The following is a 14157-nucleotide window of genomic DNA, read 5'->3' on the forward strand; positions in this document are numbered from 1 at the left end:
ATATATATATATATATATAAAACAAACAAAATATTCATCATGTCACTATAACTAAGCGTATACTTCTGCCACACAGTCTTCAAAAATTGTCCCTTTTATATCTTTACAACTATTTAATTAATAATAAATTTTCAAAAATTTCTCCAATTATATATATTTCTTTAGTACATATCATTTTAAATTAATAATTTTTTACTAAAAATATAAGTTGTCATTTAATGATTGAAATATTTAATTTATTGCTTGGCACTACATTAATGATTGAATATATTATTTTCAGTTTTAAACTTAAAAAAGCACAAATTTATAATTTAAAATAGAGCTTCTATTTAAATAAATTAAATCTTAATTTTTTTTCATTAATTTTAAATAAAATAACACAAAATCTTTACTAAACATATTAATTTAATCATTTAGACAAGCTATAATAAAATACAATCTTAAATGAAAAAAATTAACTGAGTTTTGTGTGTTTTGTGTGGATAGCTCTCGGCAGCCAACCTTCCACCTCCCCCACGACTTTATGGCAATGCTCGAATGCCCTAAATCTACTTCTCATATGACTATGGCTCTCACTTCATCTTGCCTAGCTGCTTGACAACCCTGCTCAAAACGTCACCCATTCAATATATATGTATCGTTCGCTGCTCAAGATTTATCATCATGTCGATCTCACGAATTTGAATGCGCCGCACAAGTCAATGTAGCCCCTCCTCCCTCCAATCATGATTTCTGCTCTCTCGCTCTTGGTTTGTATCCCAGCTTGCTTAATCTCTCATTTTCCCGTTCTTTGGTTATTTGAACACAGGCATCCTATCCCTTTATCTCCCTTTCTCGTTCGCTCTTTGTTATTCATACCTACAGTTTGTCTCCATCTCCTTCCCTTCTTATAACGTGGAAACAACTAATGCGGGAATTAGTTGGCTTAATTTCTCTTTTTTTCTTTTATTATTATTTTTATCTGAAGTTTGCAAGACTACAAATTTAGCTAATTTATGGCTAAAGCTTAAATAATTAGCCAATTGTCACTTTGATTTTTGTGCACCAATTTGCTATGATGATTCACACAACTTAAGACATCAAATTTGATTCCATAAACTTGTGATGAGTTGAAGTCCGGTCACTTTTGAATTTATCTGGATTTGATCAATCAAACTAAAGCTGTCAAAACTCAAGTTCGGGGGGACGTGCCTCTCATGAAAAAAAAAAAAAAAAAAAGAAAAGAAAAATGAATGGGAGCAGTACACAAAAAGGGAGAAAATGGTGAATCATAATTACTTAAAAACTATCATACAGCATCATCAACAGATACAAACTAAAGCAGTGAAATGTTGAGTTTGAATCATTTTAAAACTTAAACGGCTTAAAATCCTACTGAAGGATACTGGATAAATAACATGAATGATTATGCTATAGTTATCATCTATAATGACAAGAGAATGTTCTTTGATTGATTACATGGTTCTAAGGTGCGAAACCCCTCAAGTAGAATGAAATGGTTCAAATTTCATAAAAAATTGTTATTGCAAACTGGATAGTTTCATTTTTTAAAAAATATTTAGAAAGGTTGATGTTTAGTGACTCTTAAATGTTTCGATGATATTTTGGATTATTGTAAATGTCGGAATAGTATGACTACCATAATAATATTTGGATGATGCTTTGGATGATACTTTGGATGACACTTTGGATGACACTTTGGATGAGTGTAAATGTCATAATACTATGACTACCATAATAAACAGTTAAAAACCTAAGAATCACGAGGGTCACAGTAATTGAAGATTAAAATTTTAGCGGTTCTGATGGTTGATACTTTAGTTCACAAGAATGGATGCAACTTTACAATCTATGCTTACTTTGTAAAAGCAGAAACATTGAATTGAAAACAAGAGGCATAATAGCGAAAAACAAAGAGAAAGGAAGTTGCACTTAAAATGGACAGACTTACCACTCACAGCCAACGGGGCAGTCACCATGTGAGGAATGCAACGAACTTTACCTCTGCTCAAGTTCAACTCCACAGCAGAACCCTAGAGTGCAACAGAAGAAAAAAGAAAAAAAAAAAATCAGCATTTAACCCCAAAAAAAAAAGGCTGCAGCAAATAACAAGTGTTATTAAACAATCAAATCAAGCATGGCTTTGTCAACTCCAACATAATCATAATTAGCCTTATCCCGATTATATGCGAGATGTGATGTGGGGCAATGTAATCTCCGATTGTATTCCTCATCATGCAAGCATTCCTTATTCCATCCAACCGCAACAAGCAGACCACCAACAACCTTGATTCTACCCATCTTCAATGTGTGATCCGCCCGCACTTGATCTATATCTCAATTCTTCTATATGATAAATCCAAGTAAAACCTAAGACACCAATATATCATCTTATCTTTTAACAAAACATAATGATAATTATTAATATTTTGCCAACTAAATTATATATATTATATGCCCAGTCTTTTTTCTACTAATTCTAGGGCCTTTTTCCAATAAATACTTCTTTCATCAATTTAATTTTTCCTTGACTTCAATGGATGTCTTATTAATTAAAACTATAGTATCCATAAAACATATATACAAAGGTACCTAGTTTTTAATCTTATTTATAAATTTCTCTATAACCAATACAAAAGATATGGCTTAATGCTGATCCGTAATGTAAATATATGGCAACTAACAAAATCTTGAATTGCTACAAAACTATTTTTAATACTTGTCAATGCTCCATTATATATATCTTTAAAAATTTTAACATGTCCTAGAGACACTTAAAACACATGAAATAAATTATCATAATATTCAATCATGTCTTTTAAATAAATCTATATATATATAGCATATCTTTTGTTCTATATAATTCTACATTATATGTTTTAGTACAAAAATATCCGCTACAAAAGATCTTAGAATGAAACCAAATTCATTATCGATGTATTTTTTTTGTAAGTCCATGTTCTATTACTCGCACCAAAAACTTTTATTATACGATTCATAAGTGTAATTCCTTTATAATTTACACAATTTTGAACATTATCTTTATTTTTAAATATTTGCTCCAAAATGCTTCTCCGACGATCATTAATTCCTCCATTCTTCAAAATTTCATTAAAATCATTAAAAAATTCCCTGTAACACAAATCTCAACAAGTACCTTATCTGGAGCTAAAATATTTTCTTAATGCATTTTTTCAAGTAAAATTTATTTCAACTTATTATTCATTATACTCTTTTAAAACAATTTAATCTTTAAAAACTTATTTAGAAATTTTCAAAGTAAAATTTTCATCTTTTTCATGTATCTTTACTAAAATCATATTATCTTCAATTTTAATGCAGTTAATTAAATAAAATTCTTAAATATATTCTCTTATATCAGAAATTTTTTAAGCCATCTTTTATACTTTCTTATTACCGAGTACATTATATAAATCAATAAAACTTATAACTTTTATTTCATGCGCTACCCGCTTAACAATACTTTTGATTATATATTCCATTATTATCTCATAACTTCATTTTAAGACTCAACAGTTTGATTCCTTTATAATCACCATAATTTTAAACAACTAGTCTGTTTTTAAATATTTATACCAAAATGATGCTTCTCCAATCACTAGTCATTCTTTTAGCCTTCAAAATTATAATGAAAAAAATTGTAATTAAACCAACATTTCTCAACTCAAAATAGCGATCACACTATCACTAATTCTATTGATTTCAATAATTTTTTATATGTGAAATATTTATCTACTACTATCCACCCCCATTTTTATTGTGAAGCTTTCCAATATACAATACCTGATAACCTTCCTCACATTTAAATATGAGAACTGATAAATCAAAAGTCAAACTGAATAGGTAACACTGATTATCTCATTCATCCACAAAAGCAAGAAACAAAGTAAAGATCACAATAAATAGGATGAAGAAAGCTCATGATGTCTTTGGCATCCACTTTATTTTAAATGACATGCATTGCGGTACCTTTAACTCATGCAAGCTCCAGAGATTTCCAAGTGATGCTCTTGAAATTGATGTGAAGGGAAGAATACTCATTTGAAGCATCATCATCCATGATTGTCCAGGATTCTCAGAAGAAGAGGTTGACTCGGTCAGCAATAGAATGAGCTGGTTTTCCTAGCAGCAACAAAGAGAGAGGTTTGAAAGACTAGAACTCCATACGAAATCAGAATTTAAGAACTTGCATGTTACCTTATATAAAGACAAATCAACACACTGAAATCCTTCAGGAATACGTAATAAAACAGCTGCAATGGATGTTGGCCCTTTGTCAGTTGAGCTTGAGTGGCACGTTAAACCCTTCAGTATACCAATGCAATTGGCCGAATCTAACAATTCATCTGGTATTCTAAAACATATATAGTCCAATAGGCACGGCTGAGAAGTCTCACGATTGGTTACATAACTAAAATCACCCTACAGTAGAAGTAATATCATCTCAAGAAAGAATACAATGTGTCCTCAGAGTAGTGGAGATAAATTGATTGAATAGCAAAAAAATCTCTACTATTGAACAAAAATGCCATAATAAAATAAGCAAAACATGATCTTCAAGAAGCAGAGGCTGGTAGTTCGTAAATAAGCTATGAAAAGCAAGCTACGCCACTTTTAAATATTGTCCACGAGGATACACCACCAAGATAGATGACTCATACAATTGGATATATTTAGAACCTTGACTAGCCCAACAGTTACACCAACTAGCCATGTGAATGTAAACTAAGGTTGTATGGTTCATTTTTGTAAGAGGTATATTTGGATTTACTCAAGGGCTTCTTCTGAAACCAAATGGACATATAGCATGTTTCACTGACCCAACCAAATCTTTTTGATGTCAAAAAAGTAAAAAGCCATATTTTATACATAACTTTTTAAGATATTTGGCAGGAGTTAGCTTTGATGAATTATATTACAATCCTATCACCCCAGTAAAGCTGGAAATGCAGTTGGTGAAGTATATGAAGTAGAGTTAGCTTTGATGAAGATGGAGTTTTAGATGAAATAATTTTCTAGAGTGGAGAACTATGTGTGATATTACAATGTTTCAATTCATAAAATTTTTCAAAAAATTAAAAAGAATAAGAGGATGCGACATAATTGGAAAAGATGTATTTTAAAAATATTAATGATTACATAAATATAGGGAAATAAAACTTGTGATTCACATTACAAAATTATAAGAGAAAAAAATGGACCATGAACTAAAAAGATAGTCAAAATTTTTTGGAAAAAAAGATTGTAATATTATTTTTGCGAAATTTACCAAGTGGGTAATTTTTTTGGTCAAAACAATTAATGAAATTTTACTAAAGTAGATACACAATTTTTATTCTATTTATATTAATTTTAACAAGGCATAAGATTTGAATATCACAAGAATTGACTCCGTGAGCATTATGTAAGAAAGTTTCCAGCAAAAGGAACATTAAAGTTACTTAGATTCATATGATAAAAAACTGATTAGTATTAAAAGTATTTGCAGAGTTACTCAATAGTTGGATTATATCAAGAACAATATTATGTTCATATAATTTCTCGGTTGTAGTTATAGCGACACGGACAAAGGATATAGATGAAGGTAACTTGTATAATTTATGTAGAAGGTATTCCCAAATAGCAAGACGTTCTTGAAGAAAGGAAAAAGAAAAAAAAAATGTTTAGAACATACAAAGCTTAAATTAGTAAAAAAAAAAAGTTTATTGAACATGCAATTTAAGTACATATAACAATAATAATTATTGGTCAATATTATATAAAAATTAATTATACATGGGTACCATAAATTTAAGTATATTGGATATACCAAATAATGTGAAAATTGATTAAGATATAATTTTTAAAAGAATTGAAGAAATACTTCATGAACATCATGCAATAAGAAACATCAAGAGAATTAAAAATAAATTTAAAGTGAATTGTAATTAGTTATATTGTAAGAAATCACAGATACTAAAGTTGAGCGTAGTAAAAATGTGAATATTAAGATGGATAGTTAGCAGACTAAGAATGATAAATTGAGAATAATTATGTCAAAGAGAAAGTTGTAGAAAGAACATTTGATGATAAGGTAAAAAAAATAAAAAGCAGGGCTAAGCCACGTAGAATACACAAAACAATGTTTTTCAAGAAGATTTATGCAGAATAAGTGGAATACTTCATGCAAAAATCACCCAGAAAGAATGGATGATGTAAAATCTTTGGGTACAGGACATCCAGATCTTACATTAAGTAATGTGAAGTATGTAGTTAAAAAAACAATGTACGAAAGGGAAGGCAAGAAAACAAGGAAAACAATAAAACCAAAAAAGAGAGGGAATGAAAAGAGAAAGAGTGATTACTAATATAAAACAGGAGAGGAGACCCTGGAACCAAGGTAGAGGAATGAATGTGCCGAGATGAAGAAGATGATTGTCTAAATACTTCCTTTCAGCCATAAATTACACTATATTAAGTACTACCTTTAAGCACACGCTAGTTAGCAAGTATGCATGTGTGTTAGTCTGGAAAGAAGTGGATTTATGCAACTTTACCCCTAGAACGCCAAATCAAAAGGGAGGATAGTTAAGCATTGCTCCAAGTTATTGATATATTAAGGCTTGAAGTGAGTCATCACAATAGAAGGACACACATCGCCAAGTTACATGAGTAATATCCAAGAAGGCAATGATAATATGGAAATATTTAAGTTTCCCTTTTTTTCTTAAATCTTCATTTCTTTAAAGAACACACTGACGCATGTTAGTTTCAGCCATGATAATTTTGCTCCACAACAAAATATTTTGTGCAGAGATCATAAAATCCACAGATGCTAACCAATGTTCTTGTCCATGATAATATAAGTACGCAACATTTTCTATATACTATCAATTCCACTAGAGCATTCACAGGAACTACCAGGCCTTCTTTTTTTTGAAGGAAAGTGTGAAAAACCAAGAAAGAATCACCTTATAATAAGAAACTGACGTAGGCGCGTTCAATATTGAAGTTGTAGATGTAGGGGAAGGATATAGTGGCAGAAAGTCTTCACAATATATCTTCTTGGACACGGTAGAAAATGGCATGAAGAAAGCCTCCTTAAAGCTGAATAGAAGATGCAACAGAAGTTTAAACCAAAAGTTATAAGGAGATGAACGCTCCGATTAATTGGAAATCATTTGGAGAATGAGTGCAAAGATTTTCATTTACTTGAGAATCAAACTAGTCATGAATATTCAATTCATAGCAAACATAAAAGTTTGTTTAACTAAATGAATTTACAGATACAAATGAACAAAAGATGAAACATCCCTTGAGCTCAGAATTCAAAAAGCCGTAAAAAATGAGTTGAACTAAGTCATTTCAAAAAAAATTAAACGAAAAAAAAAAAAATCATAAAAGGCCTCAACAATCAAGGAAAGCATTGTTCATTTGTGTAAGTTTGATTGATATTTTTCATAATCCTATTTGTAAAACAATATTCTTACAAATAATAATAATAATAATAATAATAATAAGAGTAAAGTGCCAAAATAGTTCTTGAATATTTACATGGGGCTGTTTTAGTCCTAGAGTTTATCCAGTGCCAAAATAATCCCTAATTATTTTAAGATTGAGCTTTAAATGTCCTTCATAGAAACTATTTCAGCTCCAATTTAAAGAGTTTGGGGACTATTTTGGCATCTCTATAAACTCAAGGATTAAAATAGCCCCATATAAATAGTTGGAGACCATTTTGGCACTTTACTCATAAAACACTTTACTCATAATAATAATAATAAAACAACCATGATCATCATCATAAGGTCCTTTTCAGCTGTTGTTTACAGGGCTGTGAATTTGAATCCAAAATTAGATCAATTTTTTCTTCGAATGGAGCTCTAATTGAAGTCAATGAGCTGATTAACAAATGTAGCTCTGATTAATTGGAAATCATTTGGAGAATGAATGCAAAGATTTTCATTTACTTGAGAATCAAACTAGTCATGGATATCCAATTCATAGCAAACATAAAAGTTTGTTTAACTAAATGAATGTACAGATACAAGTGAACAAAACATGAAACATCCCTTGAGCTCAGAATTCAAAAAGTTTTAAAATATGAGTTGAACTAAGTCATTAAAAAAAAAACTAAACGACAAAAAAAATCATAAAAGGCCTCAACAATCAAGGAAAGCATTGTTCATTTGTGTAAGTTTGATAGATATTTTTCATAATCCTATTTGTAAAACAATATTCTTACAAATAATAATAATAATAATAATAATAATAAGAGTAAAGTGCTAAAATAGTTCCTGAATATTTACATGGGGTTGTTTTAGTCCTAGAGTTTATCCAGTGCCAAAATAATCCCTAATTATTTTAAAATTGAGCTTTAAATGTCCTTCATAGAAACTATTTCAGCTTCAATTTAAAGAGTTTGGGGACTATTTTGGCACTTCTATAAACTCAGGGATTAAAATTGCCCCATATAAATAGTTGGGGACCATTTTGACACTTTACTCATAATAATAATAATAAAACAACCATGATCATCATCATAAGGTCCTTTTCAGCTGTTGTTTACAGGGCTGTGAATTTGAATCCAAAATTAGATCAATTTTTTCTTCGAATGGAGCTCTAATTGAAGTCAATGAGCTGATTAACAAATGTAGCCCAACTCAATTCGAAAATGATATAAGTGCTAGATAGAATCAAATTTCTGGTAATGTTAACATACTTTATATGGACGTATGAATGAAAACATGCGTACATCCATTGATCAATGTGAAATGGCTGCATAATTTTTGTTGGACGGGACCCATACTCACAAAGACTTAGCACTCCATTTTGGATAATTTTCTCCCATTTATTCAATCATCACTTCCATTTTGAAAAACATCATCTCTAACAGGCATCAAATGCTCTCCCTTTCTTTCACCTATAACTATTTATGCCCCTTCATCATATCTAAAGTCCCATTCCCTCGTTTCAGTCTCCCCTTATCTAGCAAAACTAAATAACTCTCCAACGTTTCTCTCAAACTATAGCAAACACCTCTTTATATATAATATAAACACCACAAACCCTATTCAAAATCACTATCCCAAAATTTCCCACTTCTAAATCCAAATTCCTTTAGGTTCTCTATATCAATCTATTCTTCTTCCCATAAGCCAAACAGCAGAACCGCCTCTATACATTCTCCCTTCAACAAAAAATGCCTCGTCAAGTCTCATACCACCCAACATCCCTGCCCTCCCCTTCACTCTTTAAATATCATTAACTACAGCCTTTCTTGCAACTCTTTCTTTCTCTCTAGAAAAATCTAATGCATTATTAAAATTCTGAATTACTACAAAGTCGAATCCTAATATCAATAAGAACTCCAACGCAAAGCTGCTTCTTCTTTTCAGGTTACTTCATTAAGCTATCAAGACCTTCACAAATTTCAGAAAATTTGGACTTCTCTAAAAAAAAAGTCGATCCCATGTCCTAATTGACTGAGCTGAGCATTGAATAAAAGGTAAGATGAATAAAAGAAAATTAAGTAAGCATTCGATGGATCTCCTCTTTCTAAAAGGAAGTTGTAATCTAAACAAGCGGGCATACAATGGTAAGAGTTAAAAAAGTTGGCATGCATTGGTAGTAGCTCTCTAAAATGCCTTAGAGTGCTGCTTATTATTCCTAAATCCACGATTAGAAATCTTCCATTGAATACAAGATATTCCATGATATGCAAAAAAATAAAATGATAAGAAAAGTTTGGCCAAAGAATTTTCCTTTTGGTTCTCATACATGTGTTGGACATTACTTACAAAAAGCGATCATCTTTCACAGTGGAATATGGTAGCAAATGAGCAATAAACGGTGAAAAAGTCTGTTCAACCAGGAGAGATAAAACTGAACAAAGAAAAGATGGATGGCAAACATATAATTCTCAAAAGATGGTCAATAAACTAGACATAATATGAAAAAATGAAACACTGAATTAAATGGGTTTCATGACTTGACTTTGCTAAAAAAAGTGAAATAAAAGACTCAAGAAGAAAATTTATACTTCATCAGGACCCTGCTCAACCACATCAGTTACATTTCAGTGGAAAAACATAGAATCGATACACATGCACACTCACACGCACATAAAAACAAATTTCTTTCATTTGAACATTAAAGGAATATCCTTACCACTGTTCCAATTGATTAAATTCCATGGACAAAGTTCTTTCCAAGAATCCAGTGTCCGAGAACCCTCCAAATGCCACAAGTTCTTCAATTTGTTTAGTTGTGTCACTACCAAAAGAAAAAAAAAAGCTTGCTAGGAGAGTCCACTATCACTGAAAATAATGCATTAAATAAAAAAGAAAAAATAGTTCAGCTGTTAAACTTTGAAGGTTGTCCCGATTATCTCACTCATTTCTACTGGAAAATTTTCAAGCTTACAAAATTGATACGGCACTGTTATAAAATAGTTGAACAAAGATAAAAATAACCAGTTTTGCAAAGAGACTGATATTCTCTTCTATAATGAAATGATGAAACATGGCATATATTTAAAATCCTAGCGTTTTTCTGAATCAGAATAAATGAAGATTAACCACTTCAATAAAATATTATGCAAGAAATGATTTAAATCAGCAAACTAATACGCCAATGTCAAAGCAAAGATCTTTCAGCACAAGACTGTTTAGCATTTTTTTTCTCTATATTTCTTTTACTAGTATTCAAAGGTACTACTCATTCAAATGTTTGCAGTATGTTGGATCTGTTAATATTTATGGTGGCAAATGAGTGCATTAATCCAAGACAATAGGTTGGCTTGATTATATGGTCAAATTTTATTTACTTCTCATGTTCTTTATGATTCGCTCATATCAAAGGCAGAGGTTTGTTAAATTTGAGCCCAAAGTTATATCAAAACCTTGTAATCCTTTATTTTGTTGATGAATAGATGAAAGAAATAAAGATTTAGTTTGCAACCGTCATTGGAAAAAACTCAAAAAAATTATGACATTGAAGATTTTTCCAAACCCGAGTAGAATGAGGCTAATAAGATGCGTGAAGTCATTCCAAAAAACCCTTGCCCTTAACCTATGCAAATCCTTATCTACACCGCAAAAGGGTAGTTTGATATGCAAAAAAATATAAAATCCATGCAACAAATTATACAACGCTTTCTGCAATGAATAGGATTCATATTCCCTTTGTTTTGCTCGGCGAAAAGTTTGAAAGCCATCTGAATAGACTAATTAAAATGGTCAAGGCATTGAATTCACTAGTTTTCTGTCAGTTCAGATGATGGAGTATGACAAGGACACACCTATAAATGCAGTTAAAGCAAAAATTTCAGGAAAAAACATACAGAGAAGATTTATAAACCATTTCCCTGTAAGTCTCATGCAGGTCTACTTTGTATTCCGCTTCATTCTTTTGAGATAATTTACATAACAACTTTAAGTCTCAATTTTGTCCTTTAGTTTGTAGTTGAAGAGTTTATTTGGCTGTTCAAGTGAAAAGAGAGAGAGGGGAGCTGGTTTCGGTGCGACTGTTAATGCTTTGTTGAGGGATTTTGGGAAATTGAATATGTGCTGAGATGATGTGGACTGAATTCATGCAAAGTCTCACATCTATTGTCCGTCACCTTTCCCGAAGTGGTTTCCATTAAGCAATTCAACATCCCATATTCACTGACGGATTCTATTTTAAGAAACAAGCAATTGCTAATTGATTCCCTCTAATGTGAAGCGTCTCGACACCAACTTGTGTGATATGATGACCGTTGCTTGCAGTTTCTGAAGCATTTGACCATAAACACGTCGCCAAGTGGAGAGAATATGACGGTCTACACTATTTTATCTAAAATGATAAAACTTGAAATATAAGATTCTAATTTTGAATTTATATGACGGTCTACACTATTTTATCTAAAATGATAATAAAAATAAAACTTGAAATATAAGATTCTAATTTTGAATTACAAAATGGTTCAAAAATTTATCAAGGGCTCTTAAGCGACCTAGGATAGAAATGCAGATAATATATATCATAAGAAAATCACGAGATTAAAGAAAAACCTAGAAAATAAACATCAAAGGAGCAAAGTTGTAATTCTTCAAAGCAGATAACAGAATTTATGCCAACTGCTAAGGAGCATACGGATTAGCTGCAATGCCACGGTTTCCATCTGAACTCTCAAGAAACTGTCCAACCGGGTCGTGATCAAAAATATACTTCAAGAATAGGACAACAAGTTCACTGTAAGAAATAAAGAACCAACATTAAACGTACATAAAGTAATCCCTAACAGGCCAACAATATATAAGAAAATCATCTGAATTAAACCTATTGGGTTGCTGAATTTGATCAGTTGGTTCAGGCAGAAGTATCTTTATACACTTCGATACCCAAATGAAGAAATTCTGAAACTGAAAGAAAAGGAAAAAGGTTAGCCAAGAATTATGATAAGTTCCTGAACAAATCCTGCAGACCTGCCGCCCTTTCCAATTGAAAAAAAAAAATCATTTCTATTGCAAAATTTTAAAAAATATACACCTAAAAAAGTTTTTTATTCGGTTAAACATGAAAAACATGGCGTTATTGAAGAAGACCACTACTGAAGCAACTACGCTAAAAGAATTGCAGCCAATCTGTAAACTTATTAGCTCATAATATGGTACTACCATTAAAGGATAAGGTGCAAATTGCATTAATAAAATAAAAGGTTATAAAAAGGTGTAAAACTTATGTCCTGTGGACACGAACAAAAGGGAAAAAAAAAAAAAAAGAGTATCAGAATCATTAATGTGTCAAAACAAAATCGCCATTAATAGCCATGTCAGCGCATGTATAAGCAGCTTTTTTGTTGCTCCTGAAAGTGTGTTTGAAGATTACCTGTTTGAAACTGCATAAAAAGTCAAGATTTAGATTATCGGGGATAGCACTCCACCACTTTCGTTTCTACATAATGTTCTGAAAAAAGTCTATAACGTTGGCATTGTCACTTTCGATAATAACACAGACATTTAGTCATCCATTCCTCTAAAGGCCATTGGAGATAGGAGATTGCCAGCATTTCCACTCGTGCATTGTGCCAATGGAAACGTTTCCTCTCTCACCCATTTCATTTCGGATAATGACTCCAATGCCAGCCGCCCCAGTTGAAAGTAATGCTTCGTCGATATTCACTTTAATCCATCCTGGCGGTGGTGGTGGTGTTGTGCCAAAAAAAAAGTTGAAGACATCCTATAAGGCTTATTAGCACCCCAGTGCTCCAAGATAGGATTGAGGTGAGCGTTGGCAAGGGTGGATAAAATGGTTATGGAAGAGGGCTGAAGTTCCAGTTCCAAGTTTCCCACACCTATTCCTTGAATCCTAAAAAAGAAAGGCTTCTACAACAAATGAACCGGGAAGTATGAATAATTCAATTCCAAATGCATTTCAGGCCAATATTATACCCCCATCAAATACGGAATCCTCAAACTAAACGCCTCATAAGAGTAGAGCGAAGGGGAGATGAGTCACTTCTGTATCGCGCTACAAAAGAGAGGAGTCGGCTTAGGGAATGAAGTGAACAAGAAGATGAGGGCAGATGTAGGATCTTATATGGAAATAAAAGACAATAAGATGAGCAAATTCGATTTTTAGGTGTTCATGTAAAAGAGATTACAAAATAGAGAGATAAATCACAAGATTGAAGCTTGAGAACTTCTTGATATGTGTTGAAAGGTCCGCTGCTGCAGAGTAATGAATTATCATCACAGCGTTGCACAAAAATCTAACACATACTCAGACAATTAAAGATAAGTACAAAGAGATGCCTCTAATTTTTATGTGGAAAACTTTGGAAAAAAGAAAAAATCATAGGGTTTTGCCCAATTAAAACAATTCACTAAGAATGTTGAGTAAACATGTCCGCTCTTATTTCAAATTAGGAAAGATGAACTTATTAAGTTGATTATAATAAAAATACATCAATAATTCAACGACAATTGTCGTAGTTTGACTCTAATGAATGTAGTTCATGGTAATAACGAGCAGCAAGGGACGTATTCAATTGCTATGGAGGCAAAAGTTTGTTGAAGATGGTGGTTGTAGCGCCAGCTAGTTGTATAAGCCATAGTTAAAAGCCATGGTAGTGGATGGTCATGTGGGCCGCAGACGGTTGCTTCAAGAGCG

General features: G+C 31.8%; 1 protein-coding gene across 1 annotated transcript in view; it reads right to left on the reverse strand.

The window, feature by feature from the left end:
• LOC110020674 (anaphase-promoting complex subunit 4-like) overlaps positions 1–14157 on the reverse strand; it is a gene marked incomplete at its 5' end in the record, with an annotated part of 25784 nt that overhangs the window by 3445 nt on the left and 8182 nt on the right. The window contains 7 exon segments of the mRNA XM_020718859.1: positions 1952–2033; positions 3991–4143; positions 4219–4443; positions 6972–7107; positions 10171–10275; positions 12139–12237; positions 12325–12407. Of these exon segments, the coding sequence (XP_020574518.1) occupies positions 1952–2033; positions 3991–4143; positions 4219–4443; positions 6972–7107; positions 10171–10275; positions 12139–12237; positions 12325–12407 (883 nt within the window).

This window comes from Phalaenopsis equestris, unplaced genomic scaffold (assembly GCF_001263595.1).
Source record: "Phalaenopsis equestris unplaced genomic scaffold, ASM126359v1 Scaffold000002, whole genome shotgun sequence".
NCBI classification, from domain to species: domain Eukaryota; kingdom Viridiplantae; phylum Streptophyta; class Magnoliopsida; order Asparagales; family Orchidaceae; genus Phalaenopsis; species Phalaenopsis equestris.